At 37.2% G+C, this 15,471-nt stretch overlaps 1 protein-coding gene and 2 pseudogenes across 1 annotated transcript; 1 reads left to right on the top strand and 2 right to left on the bottom strand.

Moving 5' to 3' along the window:
• Positions 1–2,101: 2,101 nt before the first annotated feature.
• On the top strand, positions 2,102–5,037 carry LOC141833921 (uncharacterized; annotated as a pseudogene).
• A 1,893-nt stretch (positions 5,038–6,930) lies between these two features.
• On the bottom strand, positions 6,931–7,811 carry LOC141833746 (secoisolariciresinol dehydrogenase-like; annotated as a pseudogene).
• A 5,142-nt stretch (positions 7,812–12,953) lies between these two features.
• LOC141833703 (momilactone A synthase-like) lies at positions 12,954–13,886 on the bottom strand. The gene is made up of 2 exons (XM_074721191.1): positions 13,841–13,886; positions 12,954–13,754 (listed from the first exon to the last, which is right to left on the bottom strand). Exons 1-2 carry the CDS (start codon positions 13,849–13,851, stop codon positions 12,980–12,982), a joined length of 786 nt encoding a protein of 261 aa, XP_074577292.1. The 5' UTR covers positions 13,852–13,886; the 3' UTR covers positions 12,954–12,979.
• Between the last annotated feature and the right edge of the window lie 1,585 nt (positions 13,887–15,471).

The raw sequence follows: 15,471 nt of genomic DNA, 5'->3' as shown, positions 1-15,471 counted from the left end.
ATTTTGTTCTTCACATTTATCATCCGAAAGATGTTACAAATCAAACAATCCTTCACTATTCATGAGTCAAATCTCTATCAGTAATAAATGTTCTTCCTCCGAAAAGATTTCTATAAGATGTACAACTTCTGAAAAACTTTTACAACCCCTTCTTTTAAAACTTAAACGCACTCTTTAATAAAGAGAGTACGTATTGGGGTAAGTGGTGAGATAAATGAGTAGTTTTGATAACTCCCCACTACCAACATAGAACACTAGCCATGTAGGACCGCTAAGGTGACAGATTCCATTTTTTACAGAAGAGAACACTAGCAGTGTATTCTTTTTGAACACCAAAATTTAGAATTCATACTTTTCTTACAGAGCCGGCCCTGGGCCAGGGCAACCAGGGCGATGGCCCAGGGCCCAAAAATTAGGGGGGCCTAAAATTTTGGATTAATTTTTATACTGGACTGGTTAATTTTTATACGCTGCTGGATTTAGGGTGGTTAATTTTTATACGCTGCTGGGTTTAGGGTTTCGCACATCGCTCACATCCGCCGCACTCCTTTCGCACATCGTCGTTTCTGCAGCGCCGCTCATCAACGCGGAGACCCACCCTCCAGCCGGCCGTAGCTCCGCCTGCGCCTCAGCCAGGTACTCCGCGCTCAGCCCGACCAGCGCGCGGCAGCCCTCGAGCGCTCCGCCTGCGCCTCCTCGACCAGCCGGCCGCAGCTCCGCCTGCGCCTTCGCCGCCTCCGGCCGCGGCTCCGCAACTCCGCCTCCGCCTGGCCCAGGGAGATCTGGCTCTCCTTTGAGTATTCCTCGAGCGCTTATTTCTCCTCGCGATCGGAAGGTCCTTTCTTCTTCTCCCATGATGTGAAATAAGCTTACTTCTATTTGCAGAAAATATACTAGCTCTGAATTCTGATTAAGTTTCACGCTATTCTAGTAGCAATATGACACTATTGATTTCGTTTACTTTTTCTTCAGAGTTCAGATAAACATCTTACATCTGATTATTTGAACTACTATGGACATTTCATTAATTTTAATTTTTTTATTATGGCTCCTGTGTATAAGAACTATTCCAATTTGTATATGAAGTTAGACTTTAATACCAAGTTTATTTAAAATGGCTATTTTTGTTACTTTAAAATGTAGTTGAAGAATATCAGGCAGGCGTGATACAATCTGTTCAATCCTTCAGATTATTTATTTAAAGTTGTTTTGGTGGGTTTGGCAGTTTGGTTAATAATAATAATGAATGTGTAAGAAAAATCAAATGATAATTGGAATATCTTAAAAATTCACATAAACAATGTTGTTTGATTAATCCCGGAGGTAATGATCTTCCTTCTTGATTCACTTATAGGGCAAATCTGGAGCACACCCTATTAGGATTTAAATTCCGATCTTCTTATTTGGTCCTCTGGGTACTTTACCACTATACCACCTATAAGAGTCATTTTAGGAAAATGTTATTCATATATCTGATGGATTTGAGCAAGTAGGAAACTGTAAAAGTTAGGAATAATATAGTAATATGCGAGAAAATTAAATCAATAACTGGAATATCTTAAAATTTTCCAGAAAACAATGTATAATGTAAGCTGTTCATACAACTAAACATTTGAAGCTTTCTCTCTATGGCAAATGTCATGCTCTCATCGATATTGCTTGATGATATATGTATTTCGAACTCATTGATCTTTTATGTGAACATTATATATATTATCATATTCAAATTTTATTTACTGCCCATAATTAATGTCAATCAGCTTTCTATATTTATTCTGTACATATTTGTGCTGTGCATTTATACCCAAGAGTGAGAACCCTTATACGTAAAAGCACTACTAACAAGTGTTTTCTTTTCCTCTTTATTTGGATTCTCCTGGATAGCAATTCTCTTATACTCAAGGTGATTGTTCTCTTTTGTCATGTGATCAGGTAAACAGTTCTTCTACAATTCCACGGATTGTGGATCTTTGTCACGAGCTGCTCTCATAGGCCACAACTGCTTCTACAGTTTTACACATCGCGAAAGTGCCTCTTCAAATCAGGTTTTATTGTTCTTTGTTTATTGATTATTGCTTAATATTTATAATTATCTATCATCATGAAACAATTATCTGGATATCAAAAAAGACAAAAAAAAGAAAAAAGAGGAAGAGATAGCTCAATTCTTAAGAGGTTCATTGAATAAATATTTTAGTAAAGAATCACATGACACAACGGAAAATTCAGTTCAAATTTTAACTAATGAATCAAGTGCAAATGAGGATTTTGTTGAAAATAAGAATGATGAAAATGAAGAATTTGTGAGAAATGAAAATGATGAAAATAAGAAATTTATAGAAAATGAGAATGAAGAAAATAAAGATTTTAATAATTTAGATGAAATTAAAATTGACAAAGCTAAAGATATTGATAATTGTTGTGATAATGTACATACAAACGAATATCAATATTCGACATCAAGATATGATTTGAACATATTTGATCCAAGAGTTTGAGATAATCTTGATACAAAAATGAGAGATTTACTTGTGGAAAGAAGGTCCTAAAAGAGAAGATATTCTTAAATTTCCTTTAGATAAAGAATCTAGACACTTTTCTCCTATTTACTATGTTCAAATGTTACCAAATGGTGAGACTCGTGATCGAAAATGGTTAGTATACTCGAAGGAGTTAGATAAAGTATTTTGTATTTGTTGTAAGTTGTTTAAAGTAATACACACTAAAAGTAATTTAGCAAGAGAAGGAGTTAATGATTGGAAACATTTATGTGACAAACTTAAACAACATGAAAATAGTGTTGAACATCTCACTAATTTGAGAGCTTTTATTGAATTACAAATGAGATTAAAGAAAACATCGACAATTGACAAAGAAATGCAAGAACAAATTAAAAAAGACACAAAACATTGGAAACACATTATGTTAAGAATAGTTGCTGTTGTCAAATGTCTTGCTATACATAATTTGGCATTTCGTGGTACACATGACAAAATTTATGAAGATGGTAATGGTAATTTTTTGGGTCTACTTGAAATGATTGCAGATTTTGATCCAATAATGCAAGAGCATTTTCGACTTATTCAAGATAAAAAAATTCATTATCATTATCTTAGTCATAAAATTCAAAATGAGTTAATATCTATGTTAGCCTCCAAAGTCAAGAATACAATAATTAAAAAAGTAAAAGAGGCAAAATATTTTTCAGTAATTCTTGATTGTACACCGGATGCAAGTCATAAAGAACAAATGACTCTCATATTAAGATGTGTAGATGTTTCAGACACTCCAATTAAAATAGAAGAGTATTTTTTAGAATTTTTAAATGTAGAAGATACAACTGGTTTAGGTCTTTTCAATGAATTACAAGTTGTTTTACAATCTTTAGAACTTGATATTGATAACGTGAGAGGGCAAGGTTATGATAATGGATCTAATATGAAAGGTAAAAATCAAGGTGTGCAAAAGAGATTGCTTGATATTAATCCTAGAGCATTTTACATGTCATGTGGTTCTCATTCTCTTAACTTAGTTGTTTGTGACATGACAAATTCTTGTGTTAAAGCAAAATCATTTTTTGGAGCATGTCAATGTATGTATACTGTGTTTTCTAATTCAACAAAAAGATGGAATGTTTTACTTGAATATATTGATGGATTAACTTTAAAATCATTGTCAACTACAAGATGGGAAAGTCATATTGAAACAGTTAAAGCAATACTATCTCAAGTTTCTCAAATTAGAGAAGCATTGTTCAAATTAGCAGAAATAAGTGAAGACAACAAATTAAGTAGAGACGCTGAAACTTTAGCATCTGGTGAACTTTCAAGTTTTGAATTTATATTAAGCCTTGTTATTTGGCATGATATTTTACATAAAATTAACTTAGTTAGTAAAAAATTACAATCAGAAGATATGCAACTTGATGTTGCTGTAAAACGATTATCTGGTCTTGTTTCCTTTTTTGAAAAATATAGAGAAAATGATTTTGCTTCTGCTATGGTTGATGCAAAAAAAATCGCATCTGATATGGAAATTGAACCTGTATTTTCTACAAAACGTAAAATTTATAGAAAAAGACATTTTGATGAGATTGCAAACACTGAAAGGGAAAATCAATCACCAGAAGAATCTTTTCGAGTAGATTATTTTATTTTAGTGGTCGATATTGCTCTTGGGCAATTGAAAAGTAGGTTTGAACAGTTGCAATATTTTGAATCTATATTTGGGTTCTTGTATGATATTGCAAAATTAGTTTCATTAGATGATGATAAATTAATGAATTCTTGTGTGAACCTTGAAAATACTTTAAAAAATGGTGACACTTCTGATATTAATGCAAAAAATATATTTTCAGAACTACAAGTTTTACAAGTAATGTTACCAAGTGAATCTTATGAAACAAATAAAAAATGGTCTTCCATTCAAATATTAGAGTTTTTAAAAAATGTGGATATGTTTCCAAATGTGATGATTGCTTATAGGATATTATTGACAATACCTGTAACAGTGGCATCTGCCGAAAGAAGTTTTTCAAAATTAAAATTAATAAAATCTTATTTACGAACTACAATGACTCAAGATAGGCTAAATGGATTAGCAATTTTATGTATTGAAAAGAATATTTTAGAAAATATTGAATATGATGCTATCATTGATGAGTTTGCCTCTAAAAATGCATTACGAAAATATTTTAAATGAGTTACCTCTGTACTTTTTTATTGGAATTTCATGCAAGATGATAGCATACTTAGTATGATTAGTTACTGATCTCTATGTTCTATTGTTGAACTGTAGATCTTCCTATTGCTAGAAAGGTTTCGCTCCAACGATTCCTCAAGAAAAGAAAGGATCGGTAAGTAATCCTTGTCTGCAAATGCATAAGAAGTGGTTGGTTATTTCAGCTAGTTTAATCGGTCGAACTTAAAATTTTTAGGATCACTTGTATGGTTCTGATATAGGGACTTATCTTACAATCACTTCAGTGGCTCTATACCATCATTTCTAGCAAATTTATCCTGGCTTCAAGTGTTGTAAGTGTACAATTTCTTTTGAGCCTCCTAACATATTAACCATATTTGCTTTTGAACTACACTGAGGTCATTTGCTCTGGCTTTTGAACTATAAACCTATTGAGATGGAACTTAATCCTTGATCAAGTTAGTAAAGCTTACCCTAGTCTTGAGCTTGTTGCCTATAGTTTGTAAGCCTATTCTTGAATTATATCTGGATTAGTCATTAGAATTTGAAATTAGTTTCTCATCGCCGAATTGAAATTAGACTCTCTTGATTCATCTTGATCCAAATTCTAGTAAAAGAGAGTTGGCATGAAAAAAAATCAACTCCTAAATGATTGAAAAGAAAACCTTGTTGCCATTTCACTCTTCTTTTGATGGGCCTAAGGAGACATGTTAAATGAAGACAGATAAAAAAGATAGAGGAAGAGATAAGAGGTAGAAACTCTATCCATTTAGCCTCACTATTGCTTTGTGTGACTTATTAAGCATGATGAAATATTAAGAGATCATGCATTTAAGTGCCTTGACATTTTGGATTAAATTGACACTCCTCTATAGTTCTTTGATTTGATATTTGACTTTATATTTGTGAGAATACCTAGAACAAGAGTTACCAAAGGTAGTATATGCATGTTTGTCATGATCATACGTGATAATGGTAAACTTATTACAAGGACTACGTTTGATTCTTGTTACACTGATGGATTTGTCACCTGAGAGTCTAGAGTTTGCTTCACTTGTACTTTGATACTTGGTTTTATATATGCATTCAACATTCGTGTAGTTGTTTGTATATTAGCTATTTATGCTTTAATTATTGAATTTCTAATTATTCATGCTTTGCTCGATTTTATTTCGAGAGGAATTCTACTCAACAACTTTGTTGACACTTCTCTATGTTTCACAGATTTTTGCAGATAAACATACAAGGCAATTTTTTGTCGGCTAATTATAGCTGGAGCAATGATAAAACAACAGGTTGGACTATAAATGATACAGATGACTTTCATGTTGCATTGCATTGTAATTTCTTGGGGATTTTGTGAAAAAAAAGAGAGAATATTCTTGCTTTATGGTGATTGCCATTTACGTATCGGAGATGAATCGTACCGGAGAGTAAAGCATTTTTATTTTGGAATCCACATTGGACATTGTATTATGAAATTTGGTTTAGTTGCACAAACTTTAGTATTATAATCTCATTACACAATTCGTTTTAAGCTGCATTTAGAAACAAGTTTGAAATTTTTTTAAAATGAAATTAGTTGTATTATGAAATTTAAGACGGTTAAAATCTGTCTTCTATCAAATGGTGTAAGAATTAAATTTGATTATGTCTTCTCTGGTTCGTTTCATCCAGGGCCCAAAATTTATAATTTCGCCCAGGGCCTCTGGACGACCAGGACCGGCTATTTTTTCTTAGCATGACTTTTTCAAACCTTTACTCCAGAATATCTTAATTAATCCTTAAGCCAGAACACAGAAAGAAAGCAACGAAGACTAATATAACTGCAAACTATTTATTTATCCGTGTCTTAATTAATAATGGATCATTAATTTAACACGGACGTTACAATGTCTTACTTAATCTTTAATATATATATATTAAAAACAAGGTTTTAGAACAAATTTTCTCCATCCAATGCATGATCGTTTTTTCTGAGCATTTAGAAAGCTCAACTACTGTACGTCATCTAATCGTCAACTATGTAATACGGTACTTCAGCCAATATATCAATAGTTGATAGTTTCAAAAGATTTAAGGTCGTTCTTTTTAACGATCAAGATTGCCTGTTTTTGCATTTACCTAGAATCGATGTTCTTTGTTACGAACCAGAACAAAAGGCTTTTTATCACTCATGGAACATCAATGGAGTTGAAAAGCGATCCTTTTAGTTCAAACTTTATTGAAGAAGAAGATATATAGGGATTTAGAATATTTTGGTGACGCTGGAGGCTCCGTCGACCATGAGGTTGTGGCCGCTCACGAACCTCGACTCGTCGCTGGCCAAGAACAGCACCGCCTCCGCTATGTCCTCCACTTTCAGCATCACGCCCTTCAGAGTCGAGATCACCTCTCCCAATGCCTCCACCTCCTCCTTGCTCGCCTGATAGTGCAACACCGACAGCGGCGTCGCCACGATCCCCGGCGACACGCAGTTCACACGCACCCCGTGCTTGCCCAGCTCCGCGCTAGCCCTACCACCGCGTGCTTCGAGCACGAGTACACCGGACGACCCAGCATTCCCACCACCGACACCATGCTCGCCGTGATGATGATGCTCCCGCCTCGCCCCGCCGCTACCATGGCCCGCCCCGCGTGCTTCGTCCCCAGCAGCGCTCCCAGCACGTTGACCCCCATCACCCGCTTGAACACCGCGCTCGTGTCGTCCTTGCCGAGGATGCTGCTGCCGAAGGAGTCGACGATGCCGGCGTTGTTGAACATGATGTCGAGCCTGCCGTGGAGGGAGATGGCGGTGTCGACGGCGCGCTTCACGTCGGACTCGAGGCGGACGTCGCAGTGGACATAGGAGGCGACGTCGTCAGAGCCTAGGTCGGCGCAGAGGGCCTTCCCCTTCTCGTCTTGGAGGTCGGCGACGATGACACTAGCGCCGTGGCGGACGAACAACTTAACAGTGGCCTCGCCTATGCCGCTAGCACCGCCGGTGATGACGGCGACCTTGCCTTCGAGCCTGATGAATCAATTAATCAACCATACAATCCATTAACTAAGGCGAAAGAAAACACTATAAAAATTTAACAGATTAATTAAAAGTATGACCTCCTCTCCATTGAAAATATCTTACTAATCTCCAATTAAATTTTGGTGAGGCTTGATTGATCCCTCTTCTTCCGATTCCTATTTATTGGCCGTAATATGAGAAGGTATCGTCCTCGTGGGAATTATATTATTTTTAATTTATACCTTTCTCGGCCTTTTGACTCAGCTCACGTGTAGTATATTATTTTTAATTTATAAATATAAATGTAGAATAAGGTATGAAATTAACATCAGTAAACATCGAGCTGCAACGACCGTCAGATTCCAATACCTCCATAAATCTAAGAAAAAAACATTAAAATCTAAACTCTAAAGTCAAATAATTAAGTAGACATTAGAGTGTGGTTGATTACGCTTGGCCCCTTGTCTAGAGGGAGGGAATCAGGGGCGGAGCCACGAGGGGGCAGGTAGGGGCCACCGCCCCCGCCCCCCCCCCCCTCAGCTTTTTGATTTTCATTAAGTTTGTCCCCCCATTGAACGCCCGCCTCTTTTTTGTCCAGACTGCAGTCCCTCCTCTCGTGAAAATCTGTCTCCGCCCCTGAAGGAAATGACATTTCTTTTTCCCAATACAAATCTTAATTCGATAGGTTTATCCTTTAGAGCATTGTTGGACTATTTTTTTAATTCAAAATATTATTATTATTATTATTTGAAAATATGACTAAACTTACACAAATTTAGAATAATTTATGCAAAGCTAGCTATTCTGATGTATATTTATAATTAATTATTTAGGATATTAAACTTGATAAATTCTAAACCAAAATTCGAATAAGTTAATTTATTTCAAACATGGATACAGAATATCAAAACTGAGACTGATCAATAGTTTTAATTACTAAAATGAAGGGAAAAAACCAATTTACCATAGAAATTAATCTACCAACAAGGTGGAGATATAATTAGACTTGAACGGCATGATCTAACATAACAAACATATCTTGAACTTTATAAGTCGAAAGATACTTAGTGGTTATGATCATGATTTCTAAAAAATTAATGATTAGTATTCTAGTTAAATTCCGTTGATGATTAATTCATTGAGGTCAGGATTTGAAATCGAGTAAAGGTTGAGATTGAGATCTGAAATTAAATAGAGTCAAGATTGAGATCTGAAATTGCCATCCTAAATTGAAGTTGTCAGTTTTCTATCGTCAGTTTGCTATCTTTATTGTGACTGTAACTCCGCCTTCATTTCAATCTCGTGGGTTGTCTGGCAATTATAGACTTCCTCCGTATGAATCATCAATCTCATGGAGACCCTGACAGAGACACGCAGATGAATTGTCGTCAGTCTGCAGGTACAAACATTACCCCTACTGGTTTCATTTTCTCCATGTTTTTATTCCAATTTGTTTTCTTTTTTCTTTTTCTTTTTCTTTTTTCCTTTTCCTTTTTCTTTTTCTTTTTTCTTACACCTACTGATTTCATTTTCTCTCATGCTTCTTTCTCTTTTTCTTTTCTTTTACTTTAAGAAGCATTCTCTTTTTCTTTTCTTTTACTTTAAGCCCTTCGATCAAAACAACGAACCACTGGTACCTGCCCCCTCTGGCTCCGCCACTGCCTTGCTGCTGCTGCAGCATCTAAAAATTGATCAAACCAAACATATCCCTTTTCTGATTTCATCAATTTCTTAATTATTTTTATGAATTTTTTTTTTCACGATTTCTTCTGTCCTTGTCTATTTCATCAAATCAGTCCTTACGCGTCTCCTCTTTTTCATGTTTTCATTTTATTTTCCTTCTTTATTTTTTTTTTCTTTTCTGGATGGATGATACATCAATTAATAAAATATTTATATACATCTAAAATCTTAACTTATAAACAATAAGAAAAATTTTAACAGATTTTAAATTTTTAAATAGATTTAAAATCTTAAAATATAAAAAAATAAAATTTTTTAAAACTACACTAAATATAAAATTTTTAAAAATTATTAAAATTAAAATTATCAAAAATAATAATAAAAATATTTGTATACTATCCATCGTCCCAAATTGAAAAAAATTCATCCTCAAATTTAAAATAGTGTCAAGTGGCTCCTCAAACTCCTTGATCAATGTATAGTAACTCACAATCATCAGTCCAAGCTTCACATGCAGTGACGTTGATGCACAACAAGCACCGCCACCACGCATGCGGCTGATCAAGTTTAAGTGAATTGTCGAGTCTCGAAATGGAAATTTAGTCCTCGTTAAAACTAATATTCTAATTAGATTTTTACCTAAATTTAAATATTTTTTAATTCAATTAGTTTCATTTTAATTGAAACAGTAAAAAAAATCATATCTATTTCAATCCAATTGAAATAGAATTTTTTTAAAAATTATTGTTCATCTTTTTATGAGCAGTGTATCATTATTCACGAGAGTAATCATTTTTTTTAACAGTTCAGATACTATTCATATGGTTTAAATGTCCTTTTTTTTCATGTGTTATTGTTCATCTTAAAAATATTTTTAATCAATATATTACGTGTTAGGGGTATAATGACTAGCTCGCAAAGACCGATTACAAGTCAGGACACGTTGGACAGAAAGAGGGAGACTTGACTTGACCTTATACCCACGTGCAGAGCCACATTAAATGCTACTCGGGCTATAGCCCGGGAGCTCGACGGTGCAAAAGTTTAAATTTACAGATAATTTTTTTTAATAAAACAAAAGAGACAGCCCAGGTTGTCTCGTCGGCACAGTGCACAGTCCACAGTCGGAGATCAGCCCGGGTAAATCACCTGGGCTGGCTCCACCATTGCTTATACCAGGGTTGACTGGACCTTACCAGTTTTGACTCACTCAACTCACTCGGATCCTTATTCGGTCACTCGCCCATTTACTCAGTTACTTGCCCATCTACTTGGCCTCGACCCTAATCTGACTCTAACAATTACAGTTTGCTTCCTCGTCCTGTCCAAACCAAGTATCAAGGTGCTAAGAGCACGAGTCCTTCCGACTTATCAAGCACGTTACTCCTATATTCAAGTTGTGTCTATTCTGGCCCTTCTCTCTTAACCAACCAAATCTCTCAGTCAGTCACAATCAAATTTGTCAGACAATCATATCACCACCACTAAAAAGTTATGAGACATGACAATCCACAGATATTACATCTCCTCTAACAAGATCCATAGATATGACATCTCTTCTGACAAAATCTGCAGATATTCCATCTCCTCTGACCAGATCTAACTACGCAATCACTACTAGAAAAAAGCAAATAGACAACACTAGAACGACAAAAACGTTTTTAGCCAAAAACGTTGTCTTATAAAAATCAAAGACAACGTTTTTCAGAAAACGTTGTCTATTAGCAGTTTTTTTGGGTCAGAGACAACGCTTTTTAAGAAAGCGTTGTCCATTAGCATTTTTTTGGTTGGTCAAAGACAATGGTTATTTAAAACGTATTGTCGTTGAGGATATCTTATATCCAGGATCTTCCACAGTCTGCTTCGAAGATTTCGCCCTTCAGAAACCTTTCAGCCTCTTATGTCCACGGTATGCTTTGAAGTTATGCCTCGATCCTCTTCCCCCTCTCGCACCTCTCCTTGCCTCTCTTCCGCTCTCGCCGCTCTGCCCAACTTATCCTCTCCGAATCCCGATCCCGACGCTGTAGAACATAGGCGACGCCAGTTTCATCCTCGACTGGAGTGAAGACGCTGTCCAACATTTTCTCCCATCTCATTTTTTTTGGGTTGCAAGGGTGCAAACATAGTCTCATATCTAAAGTACATGGAAAAGATCATGGGGTTAAAAGGATGAAAAGTATCTCCATTGCTATGAGGCCTTTTGGGGAGAGCCCAAGAACAAAGTCATGAGGGTTTAGGCCCAAAGTGGACAATATCATACTATTGTGAAGATATTTTGATTCCATCGGTACTAACAAGTGGTATCAGAGCGAGACCGGCCGCTCTTCACCGGACTAACCGCCGGATGAGCCATGATCTAGGTCTAAAAGTCCTAATTGCGACTAGGTGGGAAGTCCTAGTAGATCGGGTGGACCGAGGGGCAAAAAGTCTTGGTGGGTCGAAGATTCAGACATCAAAAATGACGTTGAGGGGGGTCTGTGGTCCTTCCTAGCTGCGGCTAGGTGGGAAGTCCTAGTAGGTCGGGTGGACCGAGGGGCAAAAAGTCCTGGTGAGTCAGGATTCAGACATCAAAAATGACGTTGAAGGGGGTCTGTGGTCCTTCCTAGCTGCGGCTAGGTGGGAAGTCCTAGTAGGTCGGGTGGATCGAGGGGCAAAAAGTCCTGGTGGATCGAGGATTCAGACATCAAAAATGACGTTGAGGAGGGTCTATGGTCCTTTGTTTGAGGGGGGATTGTTGGGTTACAAGGGTGCAAACATAGTCTCACATCTAAAGTACATGGAAAAGATCATGGGGTTAAAAGGATGGAAAGTATCTCCATTGGTATGAGGCCTTTTGGGGAGAGCCCAAGAACATAGGCATAAAGGTTTAGGCCCAAAGTGGACAATATCATACCATTGTGGAGATATTTTGATTGCATCGGTACTAACAATTCTTTCCGCAGCCAGCAAGCACAACGGTGCCGACTTCCCAGCTAGACTAGCTCGACCATCAAGCAAACCCCTTGGTCGCCTTCTTCGTCGCCCTCCCTCAACTTGCCTTTGGGTTTCAAAGTCGAGTAGCCCTGACGTGGAAGGGAGCCCTAACGTGGAGAAGCTTTGGACACCCAACTCTCGTGGACGTGATCCTGCACCTTCGCGTGAGAGGTTCATCCTCCTAAAACCTTGTCTCTTGTCTTCCCCCGAAAATTATTTCTGTCACTACAATACACCTTTTTCCCCCTTCTAGTATGGATCTCACGGCTAATAAGAGGAGGAAGATCAACAATGAGGATTGCAACAAAAAGGAGGAAATGATGGATGGAGGTAAGTATGAGAGCGTAACTAAAGAACTTGAAGTCATTCATGTAATATCTGTGATAGATATCCCCAGTTGTTTTTAGTTTGTTAATACAATCTTATATAATATTAATGTGTTATATAAATTGTTGCTTGTGATGTTAGATTATCCATTTGATATTGGTGTTTCAATTGATATGTGTTATATAAATTGTTGCTTGAAAGATAAATTGTTGATTTTAACAATTCAACTGATGCTTGATTCTAGGACTATGCAAGAGCACGACTGGAACTATGAAAAAGAGCATACATAGGGATTTATAATATTTTGGAGACGCTGGAGGCTCCGTCGACCATGAGATTGTGGCCGCTCACGAACCTCGACTCGTCGCTGGCCAAGAACAGCGCCGCCTCCGCTATGTCCTCCGCTTTCAGCATCACGCCCTTCAGAGCCGAGATCACCTCTCCCAATGCCTCCACCTTCTCCTCGCTCGCCTGCAAGTGGGCCACCGCCAGCGGCGTCGCCACGAACCCCGGCGACACGCAGTTCACACGCACCCCGTGCTTGCCCAGCTCCGCCGCCGCGCTTCGTGCTAGCCCCACCACCGCGTGCTTCGAGCACGTGTACACCGGATGACCCAGCATTCCCACCACCGACACCAAGCTCGCCATGATGATGATGCTCCCGCCTCGCCCCGACGCCACCATAGCCCGCCCCGCGTGCTTCGTCCCCAGCAGCGCTCCTAGCACGTTGACCCCCATCACCCGCTCGAACACCGAGGTCGTGTCGTCCTCGCCGAGGATGCTGCTTCCGGAGGGGTCGATGATGCCGGCGTTGTTGAACATGATGTCGAGCTTGCCGTGGAGGGAGATGGCGGTGTCCACGGCATGCTTCACGTCGGACTCGCGGCGGACGTCGCAGTGGACGTAGTAGGCGACGTCGTCGGAGCCGAGGCCTGCGCAGAGGGCCTTCCCCTTCTCGTCTTGGAGGTCGGCGACGATGACACGAGCGCCGTGACGGACGAACAACTTAACAGTGGCCTCGCCTATGCCGCTAGCGCCGCCGGTGATGACGGCGACCTTGCCTTCGAGCCTGATGAATCAATTAATCAACCATACAATCCATTAACTAAGGCGAAAGAAAACACTATAAAAATTTCACAGATTAAAAGTAAAGACCTCCTCTCCATTGAAAATATCTTACTAATCTCCAATTAAATTTTGGTGATGCTTGATCGATCCCTCTTCTTCCGATCCGTATTTATAGGCCGTGATATGAGAAGGTATCATCCTCGTGGGAATTATATTATTTTTAATTTACAACTTTCTCGTCCTTTTGACTCAGATCACGTGTACTATATTATTTTTAATTTATAAATATAAATGTAGAATAAGGTATGAAATTAACATCAGTAAACATTGAGCTGCAACGTCCGTCAGATTCCAATACCTCCATAAATCACTAAGTTGGCTTGATATGATCCAATAAAAAAAACATTAAAATCTAAACTCTAAAGTCAAATAATTGAGTAGACATTAGAGTGTGGTTGATTACGCTTGGTCCCATGTCTAGAGGGAGGGAATGACATTTCTTTTTCCCAGTACAAATCTTTCTTTGATAGGTTTCTGTCCTTTAGAGCATTGTTGGACCATTTTTTTAATTCAAATTATTATTATTATTATTATTATTTGAAAATATGACTAAACTTACACAAATTTAGAATAATTTATGCAAAGCTAGCTATTCTGATGTATATTTATAATTAATTATTTAGGATATTAAAATTCTAAACCAAAATTCGAATAATTTAATTTATTTCAAACATGGATACAGAATATCAAAACTGAGACTGATCAATAGTTTTAATTACTAATTAAAATGAAGGGAAAAAACCAATTTACCATAGAAATCTACCAACAAGGTGGAGATATAATTAGACTTGAACGGCATGATCTAACATAACAAACATATCTTGAACTTTATAAGTAAGACGAAAGATACCTAGTGGTTATGATCATGATTTCTAAAAAATTAATGATTATTATTCTAGTTAAATTCCGTGGATGATTAATTCATCAAGGTCCAGATTTGAAATCAAGTAAAGGTTGAGATTCAGATCTGAAATTAAATAGACGTCAAGATTGAGATATAAAGCTAAAGATCGAGATGAAATCGACATATAAGATAGAGTAGATGTCGAAATCGAAATTGCCATCCAAGATTGAAGTTGTCAGTTTGCTATCGTCAGTTTGCTATCTTGATTGTGACTGTACCTTCGCCTTCATTTCAAGCTCGTGGGTTGTCTGGCAATTATAGACTTCCTCCGTATGAAACATCACATCTCATGGAGACCCTGACAGAGACACGCAGATGAATTGTCGTCAGTCTGCAGGTACAAACATTACCCCTACTGGTTTCATTTTCTCCATGTTTTTATTCCAATTTGTTTTCTTCGCATGACTTTTTCAAACCTTGACTTCAGAATACCTTAATTAATCCTTAAGTCAGAACTCAGAAAGAAAGCAACGAAGACTAATAATATAATTGCAAACTATTTATTTATCCGTGTCTTAATTAATAATGGATCATTAATTTAACACGGACGTCACAGTGTCTTACTTAATATTTAATATATATATTAAAAACAAGGTTTTAGAACAAATTTTCTCCATCCAATGCATGATCGTTTTTTCTGAGCATTTAGTAAGCTCAACTACTGTACGTCATCTAATCGTCAACTATATGTAATATGGCACTTCAGCCAATATATCAATAGTTGATAGTTTCAAAAGATTTAAGGTCGTTCTTT

The sequence above is a fragment of the Curcuma longa genome, chromosome 8, assembly GCF_044706935.1.
Source record: "Curcuma longa cultivar G26 ecotype Majalengka, Jawa Barat chromosome 8, ITB_CL_G26_1.1, whole genome shotgun sequence".
NCBI classification, from domain to species: Eukaryota; Viridiplantae; Streptophyta; class Magnoliopsida; order Zingiberales; family Zingiberaceae; genus Curcuma; species Curcuma longa.
Note: the sequence above shows the minus strand (reverse complement) of the source record. Positions and strands in the feature narration are given on the sequence as shown.